Source organism: Misgurnus anguillicaudatus, chromosome 8, assembly GCF_027580225.2.
Source record: "Misgurnus anguillicaudatus chromosome 8, ASM2758022v2, whole genome shotgun sequence".
NCBI classification, from domain to species: domain Eukaryota; kingdom Metazoa; phylum Chordata; class Actinopteri; order Cypriniformes; family Cobitidae; genus Misgurnus; species Misgurnus anguillicaudatus.
Genome location: NC_073344.2, coordinates 33,481,072 through 33,504,424, shown reverse-complemented (window position 1 = coordinate 33,504,424; position 23,353 = coordinate 33,481,072). Strand labels below are relative to the sequence as shown.

The 23,353-nt window shown below is 38.3% G+C and overlaps 1 protein-coding gene across 1 annotated transcript in view; it reads left to right on the top strand.

Annotated features, from left to right (window-relative positions):
• The window catches only part of atp7b (ATPase copper transporting beta), a 29,239-nt gene extending 5,886 nt beyond the window's left edge, over nucleotides 1-23,353 (top strand). Inside the window, exons 3-21 of the mRNA XM_055212116.2 lie at nucleotides 3,880-4,035; nucleotides 4,129-4,292; nucleotides 5,875-6,036; nucleotides 6,174-6,256; nucleotides 7,741-7,924; nucleotides 7,998-8,231; nucleotides 8,351-8,442; nucleotides 8,575-8,702; nucleotides 10,547-10,701; nucleotides 11,088-11,222; nucleotides 11,309-11,503; nucleotides 11,688-11,870; nucleotides 13,857-14,070; nucleotides 14,287-14,424; nucleotides 16,225-16,367; nucleotides 16,459-16,662; nucleotides 16,748-16,865; nucleotides 16,940-17,042; nucleotides 22,492-23,353. Of these exons, the coding sequence (XP_055068091.2) occupies nucleotides 3,880-4,035; nucleotides 4,129-4,292; nucleotides 5,875-6,036; nucleotides 6,174-6,256; nucleotides 7,741-7,924; nucleotides 7,998-8,231; nucleotides 8,351-8,442; nucleotides 8,575-8,702; nucleotides 10,547-10,701; nucleotides 11,088-11,222; nucleotides 11,309-11,503; nucleotides 11,688-11,870; nucleotides 13,857-14,070; nucleotides 14,287-14,424; nucleotides 16,225-16,367; nucleotides 16,459-16,662; nucleotides 16,748-16,865; nucleotides 16,940-17,042; nucleotides 22,492-22,753 (3,053 nt within the window). The 3' untranslated portion in view covers nucleotides 22,754-23,353. The remainder of the gene's footprint in view (nucleotides 1-3,879; nucleotides 4,036-4,128; nucleotides 4,293-5,874; nucleotides 6,037-6,173; nucleotides 6,257-7,740; nucleotides 7,925-7,997; nucleotides 8,232-8,350; nucleotides 8,443-8,574; nucleotides 8,703-10,546; nucleotides 10,702-11,087; nucleotides 11,223-11,308; nucleotides 11,504-11,687; nucleotides 11,871-13,856; nucleotides 14,071-14,286; nucleotides 14,425-16,224; nucleotides 16,368-16,458; nucleotides 16,663-16,747; nucleotides 16,866-16,939; nucleotides 17,043-22,491) is intronic.

Genomic DNA, 23,353 nt, shown 5'->3' with positions numbered 1-23,353 from the left:
AAAAGCCTCAAGCAAAGAATTCTGGGAATAACAATTTCTGGTTCCCAGAATGCTTTGCATGATACTGTTATTTTATAGTTATTCTGTAAAGACAAAAGACTTGTTAATGTTTAATGTTCATTTAACTTTAACCGTATGTTCAATGTAAACATAAATGTAAATCTATGGTAAGTGGAATTTCTAAATCACCCAAAATTCAAATTCATTGAGCGTTTTTGCATTGTTTTCAACTTTCTCGACTTTCTCTTCAGGTTTTGCTTTCTCACATGCCATGCAAGGTTAGTATAAAATACAATCAAATTTTTTATATATATATTTTGGTCACACCCATTTTTGGGGCTGTGCACCCCAAATATCAAAAACCCTGGTAAATGATTTGACTATTTTGTGAGACCAGGTGAAACAGAAGCTATTAATATCCGCTTATATAAATATATATATATATCTCCCAAGGGTTTTTTCCTCCTAGGACTTTTTTTTTACTTCCCCGGCTAATAATCCGGGGTTTTTTTTTCTCCTAGGGGGTTTTTCAACCCGGGGAGGCAGCCCTCTTGGGCTTAACTTTTATACGTCACATTAGTAATACGTTAGCTTATAATGTTGATTTAAAGCCGCAGCAAATTTAGCTGCTTGTGCTATCGTGTATTATGTTGTGCTATCTGTCGATTTTCTGTGCTTTTCACTGCATCTATTATGTAAAGCTGCTTTGATGCAATTACCAAATTGTGAAAAGCGCTATATAAATAAAATTGAATTGAATTGAATATTGTTACAAACCCTGCCTCCACAGCCTTCTTTTTTGAAAAACAAAATATTGTTTGAGTAAATCTGTAGCCTATAGTTTTCATACTTTCAAAGAAATAATAGGAGTTTAAAAACTGGGCCCGGTTGCATAAAGCACCTTAAGTGTAATTTTCCCTTAAGTTGTTTCCTTTAAACTTAAGGGTGTTGCAGAAAAACCCTTAAGGTTTTTCTGTTGCGTCTCCATGGCAACAATAGGTTTTTATAACAACAAACCGGGGTCGCTGTCATGAAACACTTAACGATTACCCTTACCTAAGAGAACCGTTTAAGGGATTATATGCAAAACTCTTTAATTATGATCTTATAGTAGTTAAGGGGAATTTACCCCTTAAGTGTCATACTTAAGGGAAAAACTTAAGGTGCTTTATGCAACCGGGCCCTGGCTCCTAAAATTCTAGTCTTTCATTGCATCTCATACCCAACAGATTTAATCTTTCTGGTGTGTAGACTGTGGATTTTCTGTGGGAAGCAATGTCTGTCCAGAACAAACGTTTCCTTAGTTTAAAACATAGGTTGCCCTTCTAAAATAACATGAAGTGTACTTGAATGACTCAAACCCATGGCAACCTTTACAAAAGTATGAGAGTCTTATCGGATTAAACAGGCTTTAGGCTGGCTGCTCTTACTTTCTTTTGATCAAAATGTTCACAACTGAACTTGTTAACTGTGGTTTTTGAACACAAAGTTATTTGAAGCACTTTATGCTGTAGAATCAGATATCCACCTTATTTTCGAACGCAGAAGATGTGACATATTTCTCTTTTATGTGCGAGACTTTCATTTCAATAGCCGCCCGGTAGAAAACATTGTCATAGGAGAATTCACAAAATATGATTAAAAACCATTATGGTAAATATTTACTACACCTGCCTTGTAAAATCCAGTGGGAGGATGAAATGAAGAAGTGGCCTGATATATCATATGAAGATATATTTCAGTATTTGAAGAGTTTGGTTTCAAAATGCAATAAATCCATTTTGACAAATTTCTGTAAAAACGTGTTTTCTATACCAAGAAAGTGACAAGATGAAAACCACAATTTTCTGTTACAAACTTTCACATAGGATCTTTAGGTTATAATAACATAAAAAATTCAAATCCATAACTTTTTCAAAGATTTATTATAAAAATAAATAATTTTTTCCACAAAATGCAATAAATGTTTTTTTTTCAAAATGCTATAAATCTATTTAATCAATATATAAATGTGCATTCATCTTTGCCATTTTATATTCATTTAGTTAAACAGTTGTACACACTGATTAAAAAAATAAACATTAATGCCATTAATCAAAACACTTACTTTGTCATATTAAGATCACTGTCATTGCTGCGGTTATACTTGACGTCGTCGCTTAGCATTTTTCACAGCGATCAGCTGTAAAATGTTTTGGTCCTGCTCGATTTTCGTTGACTTTGAGTAAAATAATGTAAAGTTTTTCATAAGATCCCCTGGGGTCAATATGTTAGCATAAGAGCAACTTGATGCTGTCGAGAGAACAAGCAACCGTCTCCCGAGTGCCTCTCGCGGAAATTATTAGATGTTGATGGCTTACATTCTTTCCCGTCACAGAAAACCACCACAGGTTTATCAATGCAATTAAAGTATTATTTTGTTTTTGTTTGTTTGTTGATCACGAAGTACAAAGTAGATGAGGAAAACTAGGATTCCATGTACTCCACGCGCCGCCATTGTTTGTTTACATTGCATGGAATGGTGCGCTGTAATTTGTGGAGCGGATTTATTGCATTCTGTACAAAAGGAGGAGTGGCGTTTATTGCGTTTTGGGAAAAAAGGGAGAAAAGATGATAAAATAACACGGTGGATATTGGATTTTGCGTAAAATAAAATAAAATACTTTTAACTACTGACCTGATATAATACTGATTTTGGCAGTAACTCATTTTTTTCAAAAAATGGCGTTTAACGCGTTTTGGAACCAAACTCTTCATTTCTTATTGGGGGTTGACAGGTCTTCAATTTGCAACTATAAAAGCACAGAGACATACCAGTTCTGTACCTGCACAGTGGAAAGTCAATCGAATGTTTGTACATAAAATAGACCAATAATTCGTGTTTTTACCTTTTTCATGTGTATGTTAAAATGTCACAACTGGCCTCCTGATGTGATTTTTTTTTAAACAGCTATTTAAAATTTTTATTCGACTGTTATAATGTTTGAGTTTCTATGGTGACACATCAAGCTTATCATGTGAATGTTTCTTTCTCATTCAACACAATTTGAGTTATTTAAAAACGATAATAAAGATATTCACAAATTACATTTATATAAGTCATCACCATAGACCATTTTGCAAGATACACTGGTCCAGAGAAAACTCACCGAGTGGTCAGGGGTGTTCACTCATATGCTCACACAAAAATCGCTGCAAAAGATGCTTTCCAACCGGTGTTTTAGCATTTGTTGTAAACTTGTGGACCTATTTTTCCAAACACCTCACACCCGTACATTCTTCCATTGAGAGCTTGAATAATAGACACTCCAGCCCAGTTGGTGGCGCTAATCCACCTTTACCAATTGCAAGAATACAAACAACGTTACCGGCGCTGAGTACTAATACCGTACCTCACAGCACATCTAATACAAGTCAATGGAGTTGGACAAAAACTACGATAAAACCTGTTAGAAAGCATCTTCTACAGCGATTTTTGTGTGAGCATATCAGTGAACACCCCTGACCACTCGGTGGGTTTCGCGTCTTTGTGGATGAGGGTTTGGTGCATTTTGGGAAGGATTGTTCCAGTGCACCTATACAGCCATTGCAGAGGTGGGAGGTGATAGAACAAACACCAGAAAATTCTCCAATATGTCCAAATTTCAGTCAAAACCGTTCGATTTCATCATAAACAATCGGAAAACAGGGCTTTAAGTGTAAAATACCGAACTTGTCCTTTAAAAAAACCACACTCTCTTGCTAATCTCAAAGTATTACGGTCCCTTGCAGTCATTACTGACAAATCTGCAAAAGTATTGAATTAGATATCATCTAGGTACAAAAATCAGTGCAAACTGCCATTTGAAGTGACTTTAATAGTATTTGCTTTTTTGAAAGATTCATCAAACAGGCTGAAATCGTCACATTTCATCAGCGCAGAAAACCCCAGTTGCTCTGAGGTGAGGGAAACACATAAATGTTTTATCCATGTGACAGGCATGACCTGTGCTTCTTGTGTGGGCAACATCGAAAGAAACCTGCTGAAACATGAAGGTAATAATGTAAATGATGTTACGTTATGTTTGTGTTGCTACATCAAATGTAAAAGCTGTGAGGTAGGTCACTGTACTGTAGTGTTTTTTGTAGGTATTAAATCAGTATTGGTTGCCCTGATGGCTGGTAAGGCAGAGGTGAGATATGATCCGGGAATTTCGGACCCATCACGGATTGCACAGCTTATCTCTGACCTGGGTTTCGGAGCGTCTGTGATGGAAGAGAACACAGGCCAGGATGGGATCTTGGATCTTTCTGTGAGTGTCTGGGTGAACAAAATTTTATGCTTGTTTTTTTAGGTATTTGAGATTTATGTTTTTTGTTTTGCTTGTAGTGATTCATTAAATGTCATTTTTATGACAGCTGTTGTTATATGGAAATAGAAGTGTATGTTAAATGCAACTGTACATGTGTTAAATGAAAATGTAACCGAAGGAGAAAAGAACAAGTATTACATATTTTCAATGTATATATAACTCAACAAAAATGCCAAGAAAAGAGGCAAAGAAACAGAATCATTGCAAGACAGTGCCAAAATAAAGCAATAATATACAACAACCAGTGTAAGTTAAAGGTGCAGTGTGTAATTTTTAGAAGGATCTCTTGACAGAAATGCAAAATAATATACAAAATTATATTATCAGGGGTGTATAAAGACCTTATTGCCTTAGAATGAGACGTTTTATCTTCATACACAGAGGGTCCCCTTACATGGAAGCCGCCATTTTGTGCAGCCATGTTTCTACAGAAGCCCTTAACAGACAAACTTTTTTACCAAGTTGTCTCCAATGATGACATGTTTGTCCTGTGGCGGCTACTGTAGCTTCTCTATGTGTTTCAAAAGCAAGACGTGAGCAGTGGACAGACCCGTCAGTTACAATTTGCAACCTCACCACTAGATGCCACTAAAATTTACACACTGCACCTTTAACTGGGAAAAAAAGGAAAAAGTTGGGAAAATAATTTTAAGGACAAGTTCGGTATTTTACACTTAAAGCCCTGTTTTCAGATTGTTTATGATGAAATAGAACGGTTTTGACTGAAATTTGGACATATGATGCTGGCCCGAGAATTTTCGGGTGTTTGTTGTATCACCTCCCACCCCTACTATGGCTGCATAGGTGCACTGGAACAATCCTTCCTAAAATGCATTAAACTTTTGTTTACAAAGACGTGAAACGCACCGAGTGGTCAGGGGTGTTCACTGATATGCTCACACAAGGTTCATATGTCCAAATTTCAGTCAAAACCGTTCTATTTCATCATAAACAATCTGAAAACAGGGCTTTAAATGTAAAATACTGAACTTGTCCTATAAATTAAAATAAAATGAATGAATACAGAATAGCTGACGCAGTGTAGTTTGTATTGATTGTGTTTTTTAAAGCAACACTATGTAGTTCCCATGTAAAAATGACTTACAGCTCCCCCATGTGGTTGAAAAGCGCAACAGTGCCTGGTATCAGACACTCTTCTGCATGCGGGGGGAGGGGTGGGGCTGTGTGCTCTACCCTCCACCACCACTTTCAGAGTGTACTTGTAGCAGCTAGGAGGCTGCTCAGGTTGCAGCAACAGTACAGTTTGTCCAGTTAAAAGTTGTTCTATCACTGAAATAATTTTAGAGACATTATTTAAAGGTAAAAAAACTACATAGTGTTGCTTTAAATATGAAGATTAAAAGCTTTGCTTTGTATTTTTTATTTATCAACCAGCAGTATAAAAGATTAAATGGAAATTCTTATGAAGGGCTAATGTAGAATTTAACAAACAAATGTTTTGATGTGCGTCATTTAAAAGCCAGACTCAGTGATTTCAATCTGGACACCGATATTTCGTCAGGTCACCGGTATGACATGTGCTTCCTGCGTCCATAACATCCAAAGCAAACTTTTGAGGACAGAGGGAATTTTGGAAGCCTCCGTTGCCTTGGCAACAAACAAAGCTCATGTGAAGTTTGACCCAGATTTAGTAGGCTCTCGAGATATCATCAGGATCATTGAGGTACAAATATTTAAATTATTGATAATGAGAGAAAGTTGGATTTTAATTAGGTTTTCATTTAAATGTTTGCTACTGGGTAGACAGATATTCTTATTTCATTGTATCTTTCTCTGTTTTTATGTTGATTACTCTGTAAGGGTTTAGGTTTTGGAGTGTCTTTGATAAAAAACAACGGATTTGGGAAGGACAACAAGTTGGACCACCAAGAGGAGATTCGACAGCAAGTATCTTTGTTCAAATTTGATTTCACTTTTTGTGTGTGTAACCTATTTTGGGGACAAATTTGTACTTGAAAGTGACCAAAACCCATAGGGCAACCTTCTGGTATCTCTGGTGAATCCAATACAAAAGTGACCTAAAGGGATAGTTCACCCAAAAATGAAAATTGTGTCATTAATGACTCACCCTCATGTCGTTCCAAACTTGTAAGACCTTCGTTCATCTTCGGAACACAGTTTAAGATGTTTTATATTTTGTCCGAGAGCTTCCTCAGACTGTAAACGAAGCCCGGGCGTACAATAAAAAAAACAGCTGGGGCGCACCAGATAAACCGTCAGCCGCGTCATCTGCGTCACTGCAGTCACATGACTTTAGTCTTGTGCATGCACTTCACAACAGACGCGGAAGAGAAGTCATGCTGAATAAAGTCGTAATTTTTGTTATTTTAAAGACCAAAATGTATTTCTGATGCTTCAACACATTCCAACTGACCCACTTCTGGACATGGACAGTATACCGTCCGTAGATTTTCAATGAATAGTCAACAAGCTCTCCGAATAAATATAAAAGTTAAAGCATCTTGGACTGTGTTCCGAAGATGAACAAAGGTCTTACGAGTTTGGAACGACATGAGGGTGACATTATTTTCATTTTTGGGTGAACTATCCCTTTAAACTCCAATTCATCGACTGGCCGCCAGGGACAGGCTGCAAAAGAGAGTGAATCCCATAGACCCCCATCTTAAAATGTCCAACTTTACAGCAGAGATTGGTACAAAAAGTGTTTTTGGTCTACAGCAGTGGTTCCCAAACTTTTTCAGCGTGCGGCCCCCCTTGTGTACGGTGCATTACTTCGCGGCCCCCCAAAGAAAATTTGTGACAAAAAACTGTTCTAAAACTCAACATTTTAATAAAAAAAATGTTGCCTTATTTTTTTAGGTTTAATTACACAGAATTCATGATAAATTAATGTATTTCATAAAATGCCATAAAACTGGGGCCCCCCTGGCACCATCTCGCGGCCCCCAGTTTGAAAACCACTGGCCCACAGTATATAGCTTATTTTGCCCTTCATGACAACTGTGGGGGGGGGATTTTTGTAACTCATCGGTTTAAATTATAATAAGTCTTAAAGTTCTGCATAATTGAGGGCGTGGCAACTTAAGCACCAGGTGGATTGCCGCTGCTGTCAAGGGGGTGTGGTTTCAGCAAACAGGCACCTCAGCTCCACCCACGTTTCGCCTCTTTGCCCATGTTTGTTTTTCAGGGAGTGACATGTGGTGACGTGCTGCCAAGATTGCGATGGTTGGCTCCGCCCACTACATCCATGTTTCATACAGTCTCTGACAAAACCACCTTGTGATTCTTTTTATTGTAAAAATGCATAAGGCTTTCTGTTGTTTATGTGGGTTGTGTTATAGTGTTTATAACTATAAAGATGTATGTTTTTCTGTATATAACAGTTTAAAGTGCTCTGTATTTGCAGGTGGAAGCATTCGTTTCTGTTCAGTCTGGTGTTTGGGATTCCAGTTATGGGTCTGATGATCTACATGATGGTGATGGACAGTCAACACAAGGAACATGGTGGCTCCATGCCTGTGGATCAAAACATCCTGCCTGGTCTCTCCATCATTAACTTGGCTTTCTTTCTGCTCTGCACACCTGTTCAGGTACCTTGGAGACACTGACCTAATCTGCAGAATAATGATTTTTGCCAAAATGTATTCTCCCCTTTTCTCTCAGTTTCTAGGTGGTCGTTACTTCTACATACAAGCTTATCGTTCGCTACGGCACGGCGTTGCCAACATGGACGTGTTAATTGTGCTGGCAACCACCATTGCGTATGTTTACTCCTGCATAGTGCTCATTGTAGCCATGATCGAAGAAGCCAAACAGAGCCCCCTCACTTTTTTTGATACGCCTCCGATGCTTTTTGTATTCATCGCTCTGGGACGCTGGTTGGAGCATGTTGCTAAGGTAAAGACACATCAAATAGATAATAGTTAAATGATAATAAATCTCATTTTACTTACTTGTTTAAAGAAGTTAATAGATAATTGATGGTCTGAGAGTACGATTTCCTTTTATCCTTACAGAGTAAAACTTCTGAAGCTCTGGCAAAGCTCATGTCTCTCCAAGCTACAGATGCCACTATAGTGTCCCTGGGCCCTGACAACACAATTATCAGGTTTAAATCACTCCATTCACATTTATTAAGTTATTGTTCCCTATAAAGGTTCCTCCATCTACAAATTAAAGTGTTACACTAATTTATTGATGACTCTTTGTACAAAAGTATCTTCTGTTTCCCTTATGTCAGAGAGGAGCAGGTGTCTGTGGAGCTGGTGCAGAGGGGTGACGTGGTAAAGGTGGCACCAGGAGGAAAGTTCCCAGTCGACGGGAAGGTGATTGAAGGCACGTCCATGGCAGATGAGTCTCTTATAACTGGTAAATGACTTCGACTTTATTTTTAAACATTATTATAGGAAATTATTTTTTACTGTGATTTGCTTTGAATCGATGAAAACACAAAAGTATGTAGGGAACTAATGTGCCAATATTTATTTCCGTGCCATGCGCTTTTTTCAGTTTTATGTTCATTTTACAATTAATTTAAAAATAATAAAAAAGCATTGTAAAAAATGTGTTGGTTAAACTTAAAAAAAGTAAGTTACCTGGTTGCTTTTTGAGTTAATTCAACTTAAAAGTTAACTAAATTAGAGGATGGATACCTGAACCGAGCCCGATGGGACCCGACTGTACCCGACGGGCCGGGTTTGGATAGATATTTAGAAATTATGTTCGTGTTCGGGTCGGGCTCGGCGCAATAAGGCATTGAACATTTGAAATTTAAAACAGCTTATTATAATATGTAGGTAGCCAATGGGCCTGTTTAAAGGGATAGTTTATCTTAAAATGAAACAGGCGCGTTCACATCACCTTCTTATTCATTTAATGTTAAATGTTGTGAAACAACTTAATAGGTGCATACCGCCACCTACTGTATCGGGTGCACGTGAGGGCGTATATACACTATACGGGGCTCCCGTTTCTCTGGGGATAGTGTTGTATTAGAGGTAAAAAATTATATAAATACTGTTCGGTTTCTCGCACAAACCGATCGTTACGTGTATTAGGACATCGATGTGTCGTCACGAGCTGCAGGGTTTAATTTGGATTTGTCTGTGCATGTTTTTTTTTCTCTTTCGGATTTTGTTACCATCCACTTCCATTATACAACTATCGCCATCCATCTTCATGTGTGCGAAAATGTGTTTATTTTGCTGTGACAATCAGATTTTTAATGCTCGGGTCGGGCTCGGACATAAATATCTTAATGCCTGTCGGGTTACGGTCGGGTTTGGTTACTGCCCTGTCGGACACGGGCCGGGCTTGGACAAAAAAATGCGTCCCGATCCGCACTCTAAACTAAGTACAGTTGTGTAAAAATGTCAACCAATATAATATTAAGTTGAAATAACAAAAAAATTGTAACTTACTTTTTTAAGTTGATCCAACTTTTTTTACAGTGGGGGGGGCTAAGCCCCTCAATTCCATCTGACCCTAGGAACACCCCTGGGTTGAGGCATAACCAGGGCTTAATTTGAGCTGGAACACAGCGTGAGATGTTCCAGTACCTCAGATGTTGGATCCGGAACCTTATTTTTGGATCAGGCACCTCCTATGTCACTATCTAAAATTAAATTACTAGTTGTGTAGTGTTTTTATCACTCTTGTTCGTCTTTATTCCCCATTAAATTTCCACAAGTTTTTACATTTTCGATGCGTTTTGAGGTGAAGAGGATATTTGCTGCTTGTGAAAACAATTGATGCAGTGTATTTATTTTACTTTTTTTGCGATTTAATTTTTTTCTGTAATTAAAATAACATTGCCTTGATGTAGGCTACACACAGCATTGTTAATTTTTATTTATTTATTTAATTTTACCAAATTTCAAAATCGCACCCACCCACCATCCGCATCCAATGCAACAAATATATTTAATGGCTAATGTATGGCTACGCTGAGTTTCATTCATTTATTCATTTTTTTTTTGTTCTGTTACCTCCAACCCGCGTTTTGAGTCGACGGACCCCCAACCCCGCGGTCCGCAACCTCTTACTTTACAAATTAAGCACTGGCCATAACCCATGTCAGATAAACTGGTCTCGATACGATTTGGGGGATTCATCCTTGAGTACATTCTTTTCTATATTTTCCTTGTTTTGTCCTGTTCGCCCCATAGCTTTACATGTGATGGATGAAAATCTGAGTCTCAGTTTTTCTGCAGGTGAGCCAATGCCAGTGATTAAGAAAGCAGGCAGCTATGTGATCGCTGGCTCTATTAATGCTCACGGTGCTTTGCTGGTGGAGGCCACGCATGTGGGTGCAGAGACAACACTTTGCCAAATAGTTAAACTAGTTGAAGAGGCCCAGACATCAAAGGTAACTCATGTACAAAACATAATAACAAATACACACAGCATTTGTTTTAAATATAATACATTTATATGCAATATAGACATGAGTGTGTAATGCAAATAAAACTTTGTAATGAATGTTTAGATATGTAAGGAGGCCTTTTAACAGGGTAGACCTACGAACACGCCTTGATATTTTTTACTCATATTTTGTTTTATTACTTTTTAAAATAATGATTAAGTTGTGTACACTTTTAATTATTTAAAGTAAAAATTTCAGCACTCGCCATTCAATCATATTTCAATCTGCCCAAAACTAACTATATACTTCTATGTCCTTCAATTTTTATGCAGAAGAGTCTTATTTCATTTCGATGGTTAAGCCATCATGATTTCTTTTTCTCTCGGCAGGCACCAATTCAGCAGTTAGCCGATAAACTGAGTGGCTATTTCGTTCCCTTCATAGTTATCATCTCTGTGCTTACAGTGGTGGCGTGGCTTATCATTGGTTTTGTGGACTTTGAGATAGTGGCAAAATATTTTCCTGTAAGTGGACTCATGAACTATTTCTACAGCCCTTATAGACAGGTGTGTGCAAGGAAAAGTCTCTGAATCTCGTGTGATCTCTGTAGGGTTACGACCCCAACATCTCCAGAACAGACGTGATCGTCCGGTTTGCCTTTCAAGCCTCCATCACTGTCCTGTCCATCGCGTGTCCCTGTTCTCTGGGTCTAGCGACTCCGACTGCAGTTATGGTTGGCACTGGCGTGGGCGCCCAGAATGGCATTCTTATAAAGGGAGGAGAACCGCTTGAGATGGCCCACAAGGCAATACTAATGCTTTTATCTTACTCATTTTATACTGTAGCATGTTTTGAGGTCATGTTATCTGTATATATCATATATTACTATATGTCTACAACTATAAATACTGTTACAGTTTAACTTTTGACACAAATATATTGATTACTGGTGATAGTCTGTTTCTCTCCCTCCACTGCGCCCCCTGCAGGTTCGGGCTGTTATGTTTGATAAGACAGGCACCATCACTAATGGGGTGCCGCAGGTGACAAGAGTGCTGGTGTTGTGGGACCGAGCAAGGCTTCCTCTCCGGATGGTTCTGGCTGTGGTGGGGACCGCGGAGGCGAGCAGTGAACACCCGTTGGGCATGTCTGTCACCAAGTACTGCAAGGAGGTCTGAGGAAATAGTTTTATTTATTTTATTTAATATAAAAGATAATACATTTCAAACTGAAGTTATTAAACCAATCATATTTATTAATATAAGTACATATGCATAAACATTTATATGATACGTATAGAAGTATTTTTTTGAACACAGTGCCTCGCCCTCGACCAATCAGACTCCTTCACGCGATGTCACTGCCTGCACTTTCAACTGTCCTCGCGGCTGCTGCAACTTTCGCTCTCTTAATCTACTCTATAAAATGAAAAGGGGACAAAAAGGTTGTCTTTGTGCATATAGATGAATTAGATAAATTAATAGAAACAATACAACTTTAAATTCACACTTGAGCAATAATAGTCTACCAAGTCTGGTCACACAATGTAAAGTGGATTATAATGGCAGGAGATTTTATTATTTTCAAATATGAGCCTGCTTGGAAAAATCCAGCTTAGGCTAAGTCACTTTTTTGTGATTTGTGGCCGAGGACCACAAAACCAGTCATAAGTCACGCGGGTATATTTGTAGCATTAGCCAACAATACATTTTATGGGTCAAAGTTTTATGCCAAAAATCATTAGGATGTTACCCTTGTGCATTGTTCAAATGTATAATGTACAAACCAGAAATTAAGATCTGTTTTTTGCACAGGCCTACTAAGGGGTTAATGGTGACACATGGTGATCAACCATAAAAATTATAAATGTTACCTCTTTGCAAAAAAAAAAAAATCAAGAAAGCATGATAATAAGGTGTCATGGCTCCGCAATAAAAATGGCGTTATAACGGAAATCAATGGGGCAAAAACGTCAACGAACCATAAATAAGGGAGAAAAAAAATCTGATGCTGCACAAAAACTAAAAATGCATCAAAGCCAATGTTTTACTAATCTTTGACATGCCCAAGTTAAAAAAATCAAATCCACAATCATTATATTGAAAATCAGTCATTTTGTACTGTTACCCCCCAAATCAGTGACATCACTTATGAAATCATGGATTTTTTATTAAACATTTGGTAGTTTATGCAAAATAATTGAAAAAAAAAAATCTGATACAGTTTTACAGCAGTTTAATTTATGGGTCTTTATTGTCCACTAACAACAAGAAAGGGTAGTCAATTTGCCCACAGTATATTGTTGATTTTTTGAAAAATTTCAAAGCATTTTCTTAAAATATGTGTAAATATAAGATTTGTCACCAAAAATCATTCCATTTGCTGAAACACACAGATAGTTGTGGCCAAATAAAAAACTATAAATGGCCCCAACAACACATAAGGGTTAAGTAAATATCATGTTCCATGAAGATATTTTGTACATTTCCCACCATAAATTTAGTAATTAGTAATATGGGGGCTTCATTTGGACAACTTTAAATGCGATTTTCTCAATATTTTGATATTTTTGCACCCTAAGATTCCAGATTTTTAAATAGTTGTATCTCGGCCAAATATTGTCCTTTCCTAACAAACCATATATCACTAAAAAACTTATTTATTGTCAGATACAGGTGTAGTATAAATCTCAATTTCAAATATTTTGTCACATTTTCTGTTTTCTACATAAAATAATACTACATGATGGAAAGAACAATCTGTAAAAAATATAACCTTGATATCTAATATTATTGACTGAGTAAGGCCATGTCTAAGATTGAAATAAACTTAAAATAAAATTTTGTTCGAACACAATGTTATTTGATGTTCACACAGGCATGGGTTGGGATCAAACCCATGACCTTTTGTGGTGCTAACACGATGCTCTATACCAAATGAGCTACAGGAACACTTTTTATTGCTTTATTCTACCTCAATCGCATGAGCAAAATGTAAAAATTAGAGGCGGCAGTGATGACATTTATCTATTAGATTATGTAAAGAAACTTTTGCAAGAAAAAAAACATGGTCACTTTTGTTTAAATGATTTGTTTAAATGTTTAAAACTTTAATTCTCAATCATTTATGTTTGCTGGTCTATTTTTGTGTCTCTGCAGGAGTTGGGCTCAGAAACCCTGGGCTACTGTCAGGACTTCCAGGCAGTTCCTGGCTGTGGAATCAGTTGTAAAGTCTCCAACATAGAGGATCTGCTGCAGAACAGCCCAAAGACACATCATACCCCTAAAGCAAAACACACAGCACATCTATTCACCCTCCAAGGAGCCACCACAGATGAGAGCAGCCTGGTGGCAGATACACAGTCTGGGTCAGGTAAATGTGGTTTTGGTGCCCCCTAGTGTAAGATTGGTGTATTACTAGAGACTTCATTGCCTTTTTCAATAAGTAACCAGGCTGGTTTTGGTATACTGTACACATTTCTGTGTAATGGTGTACAGTAGTTCACAGTATTGTTTATCAGGGCAATCTTCTATTCACAACACATTGTTTTAAGGGGGACAAATGAGGCGTTTGCGTTTTGTTTTCCAGACAGCCCCTCATACTCAGTTTTGATCGGGAACAGACAGTGGATGATGAGAAATGGTTTGGAGGTCACAGCTGATGTGGATGATGCCATGAGCAGTCATGAGACTAAAGGACAGACAGCTATCCTGGTGGCCATCGATGGTACTGTATCAGTAATTTTGTCATATTTATACAGAGTACAGGTTTATTTTTTATTTTGAAAATCTTGGAAATTCATTTAGGTGTAGGTTAACGGGTAGATCACTGTGTTCGCAAAACAAGTGTTAAAAATTAAAAAGATAAAAATAGCTTAAATGCAATTTATTTTGAAAAAAAAATTGTCAAAAAAATGCATAAGGGTCAATGAGGTGACTTTAATTATTTTGTGTCCAAATGGATAAATTAAATGTAAAAGAGTTAAAATTTCAAAATAAATTTGCAGATTACTTGCATACATTCTCTTTTTTGAGGACCAAGTCTAACATTTCTGGTTTTATTTCATTTTGAAAGAATATTTGGAGGATAATTGCAAAAATGTCAATGTGGTGTAACCGGTGTCAACTGGTGTAACTAGTTTTTTTAAATTAAAAAATGTGGAATAAAAGATAATCATCTAGTTTAGTGTAATATGATTTTTTACATACATTTTTACATTTTGTCAAAGATTATTTAGAAAACAGAGCTGTTTTCAGCATATGTCAGGAAAAATATTACAAAAAATGCATTAAAATTTACATTTAGAAATAACTTATAAAATTATATTTTATATATATATATATATATATATATATATATATATATATATATATATATATATATATATATATATATATATATATATATATATATATATATATATATATATATATATATATATATATGGTTTTTTGATGATTAATATTACAAAAATGCATTAAAATTTACATTTACAAATAACTTATAAAATTATATTTTATATATATATATATATATATATATATATATATATAAAATATAATTTTATAAGTTATTTGTAAATGTAAATTTTAATGCATTTTTGTAATATTAATCATCAAAAAAAACATATATATAGTTTTTTTTTTGATGATTGCGCTTACATGCCATCAAGGTGGATAAAATATTAAAATATTTAATATTTCTGATTCTTTGGCGCAATTGGCAGTTACACCATTTGACATTTTCAGGGCTTAACTTTCATAAAACTGGTGCAAATGTAATTTTTTATTTGCATAAAATTAAAGGGGCCAAGACTTTTTTAAGAGGTCAAATAAATCTTTGGTGTCCACAGAGCACATATGTAAAGTTTTAGCTCAAAATACCATATAAATAATTTATTATAACATGTTAAAATTGCCACTTTGTAGGTGTGTGCAAAAATGTGCTGTTTTGGGTGTGTCCTTTAAAATGCAAATGAGCTGATGAAATTCAAACACTGATCACAATGAGGTGGTTTGTTGCAATTAAAACTCAATTGTGCTTTTCTCTGCACTTAATAGCAGTGCTGTGATTGGATAGTGCAGATTAAGGGGTGGTATTATTATTATAATAAGAGCTCCTTATGACATCATAAGAACAGCCAAATTTCAACAACCTATTTTTTCATGTGCTTGTAGAGAATGGTTTACCAAAACTAAGTTACTGGGTTGATCTTTTTCACATTTTCTAGGTTGATAGAAGCACTGGGGACCCAATAATGGCACTTAAACATGTAAAAAGTCAGATTTTCATGCCATGGCCCCTTTAACATAAATACACTGTGCATTAAAATAAACTTGATGCAAAACAAGTTTTTTTTTATTGAATTTTTCATCTTGCCAAACCGTTTTTGTCACTGACCTATTAATGTTTATGCATTTTGCAAGTGTTTTAAGCGTGATTATCATAGTTCTGGTTTGTATTTATATGGGATTTCCTGGGACTGTGCAAATAAATTGAATGTTTTCATCAATCTGTTTCTTTTAGGAGTCCTGTGTGCTATGTTAGCCATCGCGGATACAGTGAAGGCAGAGTCGGCTCTGGCTGTTCGTACCCTGAAAAGTATGGGAATAGAGGTCTTCATGATCACAGGAGACAATAGACGCACTGCCCGGGCCATTGCCACACAGGTGCAAACATACAGATACAGTCATATATATATAGAGTATTTACAATTTAGTGGGTGTGTTGTGTGGTCACTGGTGTGTATTTTTAATTCAGGTAGGTATTAAGAGGGTGTTTGCAGAGGTCTTGCCTTCACATAAAGTAGCAAAGGTTCAAGAGCTGCAGGAAAGAGGTCTAAAAGTCGCAATGGTTGGTGACGGGGTCAACGACTCGCCTGCCCTCGCTCGTGCCGATCTGGGCATCGCCATAGGAACAGGCACTGATGTTGCTATAGAGGCAGCAGATATCGTTTTAATACGGGTGAACAATTTATTCTTCAGCAAACAAATGATATAGAAATATATTTTTTCAAACAGTTCTTATTTTGTTGTCTTTATTGATTCAGAATGATTTGTTGGACGTTGTGGCCAGCATTGAGCTGTCTAAAAAGACCGTGCAGAGAATCAGGATTAACTTTGTGTTTGCTCTCATTTACAACCTAATTGGCATCCCTATTGCAGCAGGTAAGTAGGACCTGACATTACTGAGTACCGGGTTTGTGTTTATGCGGTTCACAAATGTGGTTTACTGGTTTCAGGTGTCTTTATGCCTGTTGGACTAGTGCTACAGCCCTGGATGGGTTCTGCTGCAATGGCAGCATCATCTGTCTCAGTGGTGCTCTCCTCTCTGCTGCTGAGACTGTGAGTTTATACTACACTTAGTTTCCAGCACACATGCTCAGTAAATGCTAGACCAGAGTTTGCAATAAATTACATAAATATGTTTTAATAAACCATTTACATGCAATGTATCTCACCTCACTTTAATGGAAAAAAATGTTTTATATGCTTTATGTTTATGCAATAAGGAGGGGGAAAAATCACATTTCAGAACACTTAGAATATTTTAATTATTTTAATATTTTGATTTAGCCAAGCCAATGCCCCCTGCAGTACCGCTATGGTCCACTGGGTGGCCGCAGCTCACAGTTTGGGAAGCACTACGCTTGACAGCTCTGATCCAAAACAAAGAAAGCTGCCCACCTAGGCTACATTTTAGGCAAGCTCCTGATATGATGGCTGAATGTTCCTTATTGGACAGCCCTTTTTTCTGAAAAAAAAACCAGCTTAAAATAGCATAAACTTCCATGTCCATACTGGTTTATGCTTATTAGTGCTAGTTGAGCGGATTTACCAGCTTACTAAAGACCTTATAGGGAATGTGAAGGCACGTCAGTGTTGCATTATGGGACGTAGGCGCCATGTTTAGAGGCCCCGCAGACCACTATGCCATGTAATTGTGGGTGTGTTAAAGGGACATTCCACTTTTTTTGAAAATATGCTCATATTCCAGCTCCCCTAGAGTTAAACATTTGATTCTTATTGTTGTGAAATCCATTCAGCTGTTTTCCGGGTCTGGCGCTAGAACTCTTAGCATAGCTTAGCACAATCCATTGAATCTGATTAGACCATTAGCATCGTGCTAAAAATAACCAAAGAGTTTCAATATTTTTTCTATTTAAAACTTGACTCTTCTGTAGTTACATTTTGTAATAAGACAGACGGAAAATTAAAAGTTTCCATTTCTAGGCAGATATGACTAGGAACTATACTCTCATTCTGGCGTAATAATCAAGGACTTTGCTGCCATAACATGGCTGCAGCAGGCATAGTGATATTACGCAGCAGATAGTCCCCTTGGTTACTTTCAGGGGACTATTTTCAGGCGTTGCGTAATATCACTACGCCTCCTGCAGCCATGTTACACCAGCAAAGTCCTTGATTATTACGCCAAAATGAGAGTATAGTTCCTAGCCATATTGGACTAGAAAATTGCAACTTTTAATTTTCTGTTGGTCTTAGTACACAATGTAACTACAGAAGAGTCAAGTTTTAAATAGGAAAAATATTGAATGTCTTTTTTTAGCGCAATGCTAATGATCTAATCAGATTCAATGAATTGTGGTAAGCTATGCTAAAAGTGGTAGCGCCAGACCTGGAGATCAGCTGAATGGATTTCAAAACGGTAAGAATCAAATGTTTAACTCGAGGGGAGCTGGAAAATGAGCATATTTTAAAAAAAGTGGAGTGTACCTTTAAGCTAAAACAAGGTAAAATTGAAGAAGAACGCAAGAAATGGAGAAGATGAAAGAAAAAGAGAACGGACCCTATCGGGAGAAACTAAATGCCACTGGCGAAAAACGTTATTTGGACAAACTGTCCGAGATAAACAACATAGATCCATTTGATTTAGCAGCCCAAGACTGGATTACGGATCCAGATGCATTACCTCCGCTCACATATCTGATCAATTACCTTGCAGGAGTTTAAGAGCTTTAAATCCCGTCAAGCTCATAGTAAGATGGCAGTTTTATGACGGTTGGCAAACCAGCTAAAAGAAATATGCCATTTACTGAATGTATACGTATCTTAATAATTCTATAAAATTAATTATTTCTCTGTTGTATTCCGTGCAATGAATCAACACGTTTATAAGATGGCACTTCTATTTTCGGGCAAGTTATTAAAAAAACAAAATGCTAAATATTCAGCTAAAGTTATATTATTTAAAGCGCCATAAGCAGTGGGTTTGAGCAGTTGCATTTAATAAAAAAAATGTTATAATCATCAAAATTGTCAAAAAAAAAAAACAGTTTTATTTTGCTTGTGGTGGGCAGACTTATTCTTGTAACTCATGTGGTTATGTTGATTAGAAATTAATAAATACATAATTTAATTTATATTACATTATTTTTACATTTGAATACATAATTTACATTTACAAGCTAGTTTGACAAAACAATCTAGGTGGTTCTGCTTTTATTAATCACAAATGACTGAAAATGCAGCAAATACACTCTCGCTGATGCAGGGATGTTTTGAAAAGTAACGGCAAGGTAATGGCAGGTACTGACCAAACATATCAACGTTTATTAAAATCTCGACAGAAACACAACCTCCAACACAAAAACTCAAACCGAGATCCTGCAAATATGGCAGAGGACCCATAATGCAACATGGCGTGACGTCACCTTCACATTCCATATAGTCATCTAACATGTTGCTCCTCATAGAACTGGTAGAGGTTGCTGGTCAAGCTGGTCCCCCAAAAAATTTAACTTTTGTCATAATTTACTCACCCTTAAATCAATATGAATTTCTTTGTTCCGCTGAACACAAATAAAGATATCGTCTCGGTTACGGATGTAACCCTCGTTCCCTGAAGGAGGGAACGGAGACGTCACGTTGTGACCGACGAATTGGGAACTCGCTTAGAGAGACCAATCTGCTTCGAGTACTACTAAAACGCCAATGAACTTGGCATTGAGATATTTGCATAATGCTGGCGCCGCCCCGCCAGGTGCCTTTATAAGCAGCAGGTGCAAATAGGGAAATTAGCTTCTTTTCGCTGAGAAAGCCGGGAGAATGTGACCGGCCGACAGCAGGGAGCAGCACCTGTGGCGACGGGACGTGACGTCTCCATTCCCTCCTTCAGGGAATGAGGGTAACATCCGTAACCGAGACGTTCCCTTTCAGTCGGTCACTACGACGTCACGTCGTGACAGACGAATTGGGAATCCCTACCAAAACGCCACTAGGGGCTGACCTCTTCCAGTGTCTGCAAAAAACCCTCCAAATTCCCTTAAGGAAATGGAGAAATAGGATAAGGCAGAAAGGCCGGGCACTAGATGTTCCTTAAACCCCACAGAGTGCCAGCGACTGGGAAGCGCCCTACCTGAGCGGGATAGGAACGCTGCGGAAGCCACCGCCCCTCTTAAGGGCTAATGGTGGACTAAATAAACAGTAATAAGGACAGCCGTGGCTGTGTAAGCAAAGCAGTGCTCTGCTAAGGGAAACGTGGGCTGGTAGGATTAACCCCACGGAATAATACTCACAAAGGAACCCGATGGGACACAATGTGGAGCCTAAGCCAAACACGTAGGTTCGTAAGAAACAGCTAGTGAAAGGCTGACAGCCAATGCTCCGCAACAAAGGCTGCCAAGGCAGCGGAGGAAGAGCAATTCAAACCATTACGCATTTTTGCTCTGATGCCTTCCATACTGAAACTCAATTTGGAGCCTCAGTCGGAGGCTGCAAGCCGACTTGCGAGTCTGCTCTCTGTGCCCTCCCTGGAGAGGAAAGAACACGAGAGGATACAGGCTCGATACGAACACTGTAAAATCTAATGAACATATTAGGTGTCGCCCAACCAGCAGCTCTACAGATGTCTGTCAGCGAGGAACCACGAGCAAGAGCCCAAGATGAGGCAACACTCAGTGTGGAGTGCGCTCTCAAATTAAAGGGGCAAGGAATACCCTGAAGATTATAAGCCAGGGCGATAGTATCAACTATCCAATGAGACATCCTCTGCTTAGTGACAGCTTTCCCTTTCTGCTGGCCACCATAACAAACAAAGAGCTGGTCTGAGGTCCTGAGGCTTTGCGTGCGATCCACGTAGAGTCGCAGTGCGCGTACGGGGCACAACAAAGCCATGGTTGGGTCTGCCTCCTCCGGGGGCAACGCTTGCAAGCTCACCACCTGATCTCTGAAAGGAGTGGTGGGAACTTTGGGCACGTAGCCTGGTCTGGGTCTCAATGTTACGCTCGAGACAGCAGGACCAAACTGAAGGCACGAATCGTCAACAGAGAATGCATGTAAATCCCCTACTCTCTTCACGGAGGCCAGTGCCAGCAGGGTCAGAGCTTTCATTGATAAAAGCTTCAGACTCGCACACTGCAAAGGCTCGACTGGCGGTCCTTGAAGTGCTTTCAGCACCATGGACAAGTCCCAGGGAGGAATAGAAGGAGGGCGTGAGGGGTTTAGCCTGCGAGCGCCTCTTAAAAATCTAATAACCAAATCATGCTGGCCAACTGATCTGCCGTTAATAAGTGAGTGATGAGCAGAGATAGCGGCGATATCAACTTTAATAGTGGAGGGTGACAGCCTACCGTCTAACCTATGTTGAAGATATGAAAGCACGATGTTAATAGGGCATTCTCTGGGGTCCTCGCGTTGCGAAGAGCACCATGTGACGAAAAGGTTCCATTTAAACGCGTAAGCCCGTCTCGTAGACGAATCCCCCGACCGGTTCAGCACAGTGATGCGAAGATCATCCTTTGAGAGCTTCACGGCCGCTCCGTGGCGGCGATCAGCACTCGCAGGACGCGGGTTGCGTTTTTCCCAGAGGAAAGACAACCGTCTTCGCAAATCCACAAGGGACATGTTCTCGCAGTGAGAACACTTACCCCCAGCAAACGCTGCCTCCGCGTGCTCGATGCCCAAGCACGAAAGACAACGCTCGTGACCGTCCTTCGGACCCATATATTTGCCGCACCCAAGATCGCACGGACGAAAAGCCATCCTGAAAAGCATGCTGATCTCCGGATATACGAGAGAGTGGCTGCCTTTAACAAGGCACAAAGCTCTCTCGTATCACTCTTTTAGGGAAATTCACTCAGATGCTCAGTTGATGATGCGCACAGGGAAAGGCAACGCACACACTAAACTCAAAACAAAAAAGCAGAGTCGTGGAATACTGCGAAGCGTCCGCTGTGGTACTGCTAGTCCAACCAACTTCAGCAATCGATCCCAACAGAGTAGAGTAGCTTCTCAGTATCAGATACTGCCGGCTTTCGAAGCGAAAAAGCTAATTTCCCTATTTGCACCTGCTGCTTATAAAGGCACCTGGCGGGGCGGCGCCAGCATTATGCAAATATCTCAATGCCAAGTTCATTGGCGTTTTAGTAGTCCTCGAAGCAGATTGGTCTCTCTAAGCGAGTTCCCAATTCGTCGGTCACGACGTGACGTCGTAGTGACCGACTGAAAGGGAACTGTAATGAAGTAGAAAACGAGAAAAAACTACTATGGAAGTCAGTGGTCAAAAACAGTTTGGTTACAATTATTTCTCAAAATATCTTCCTTTGTATTCAGCAGAACATAGACATTAATACAAGTTTCTAACAACATGCGAGTGAGTAAATGATATCCGAATTTTCATTTTTGGGTGAACTATACCTATAAGAAGCCTATTGGGATCATCATATGCACACCAGTATCCCATTCTGGGGACCAGCATCAAAAACCACTAAAGCTAAACTGTATGCAGGTCAAACATTGTATTATTTCTTTCCCTCTCTCTCTTTTTTTACAGCTACAAGAAGACATCAGTAGATGAATATGAGTCGAGAGTTCAGGGTCATAAACTCAGTCTGAATCCGTCTGAGGTCAGCACCCACGTGGGAATGGAAACCCATCGCTGCAGCCCTCTATCTTTTGACCAGGGCTGGGATAGACGTAGGCGGAGCTATTCTAGCTCAGAGTCCTCCTCTCTTAACACAAACTCCTCCCACCTACCTACAGGACAGTACTCTCAACTAGACCATAATGTGTCAAAGCGGAACTTCATCGTATAGACCAGGAATATACAGTATGGCCAGGTTGAATACAACTTTTAGGGTATGTATTTGTATTAAAATAAAACGTTTTAATGGTATTTAATGGTCATAACAGGGCTGCTATGGATAATTAGTCAGCTTTTTAATTGAATCCAAAGATTTCTGTGTGTGGAATCAGGATTAGTTTCCCAGTATGTCTTATGTACCTCATAGATGTGCCATTAAAGGGATCGTTCACATTTACTCACCCTCCTGTTGTTTGAAATCTGTATAAAGAACTGTATAGATATTTGTAATCAACCATTGACTTCCATAGTAGGATAAAAGTACTATGGTGCTCCAAAACTTTTGTTTGGTTTCAAGCATTGCGCAAAATATCTTCCTTTGTGTTCAGCAGAACAAAGAAACTCACACAGGTTTATAACAACATGAGGGTGAGTAAATGATACAGAATTTTCATTTTATATCTAGTTAGGATATCCCTCTAGGTTTTTACGGAAGTGTCTGTAGGTGAAAATATTACATTTAAAAATTGTTATAACAGTTTACATTTATTGTAATAAATAAAATGAATGCAATAAAGTATATATTTTATACATAAAATTATAAAAATGAAAA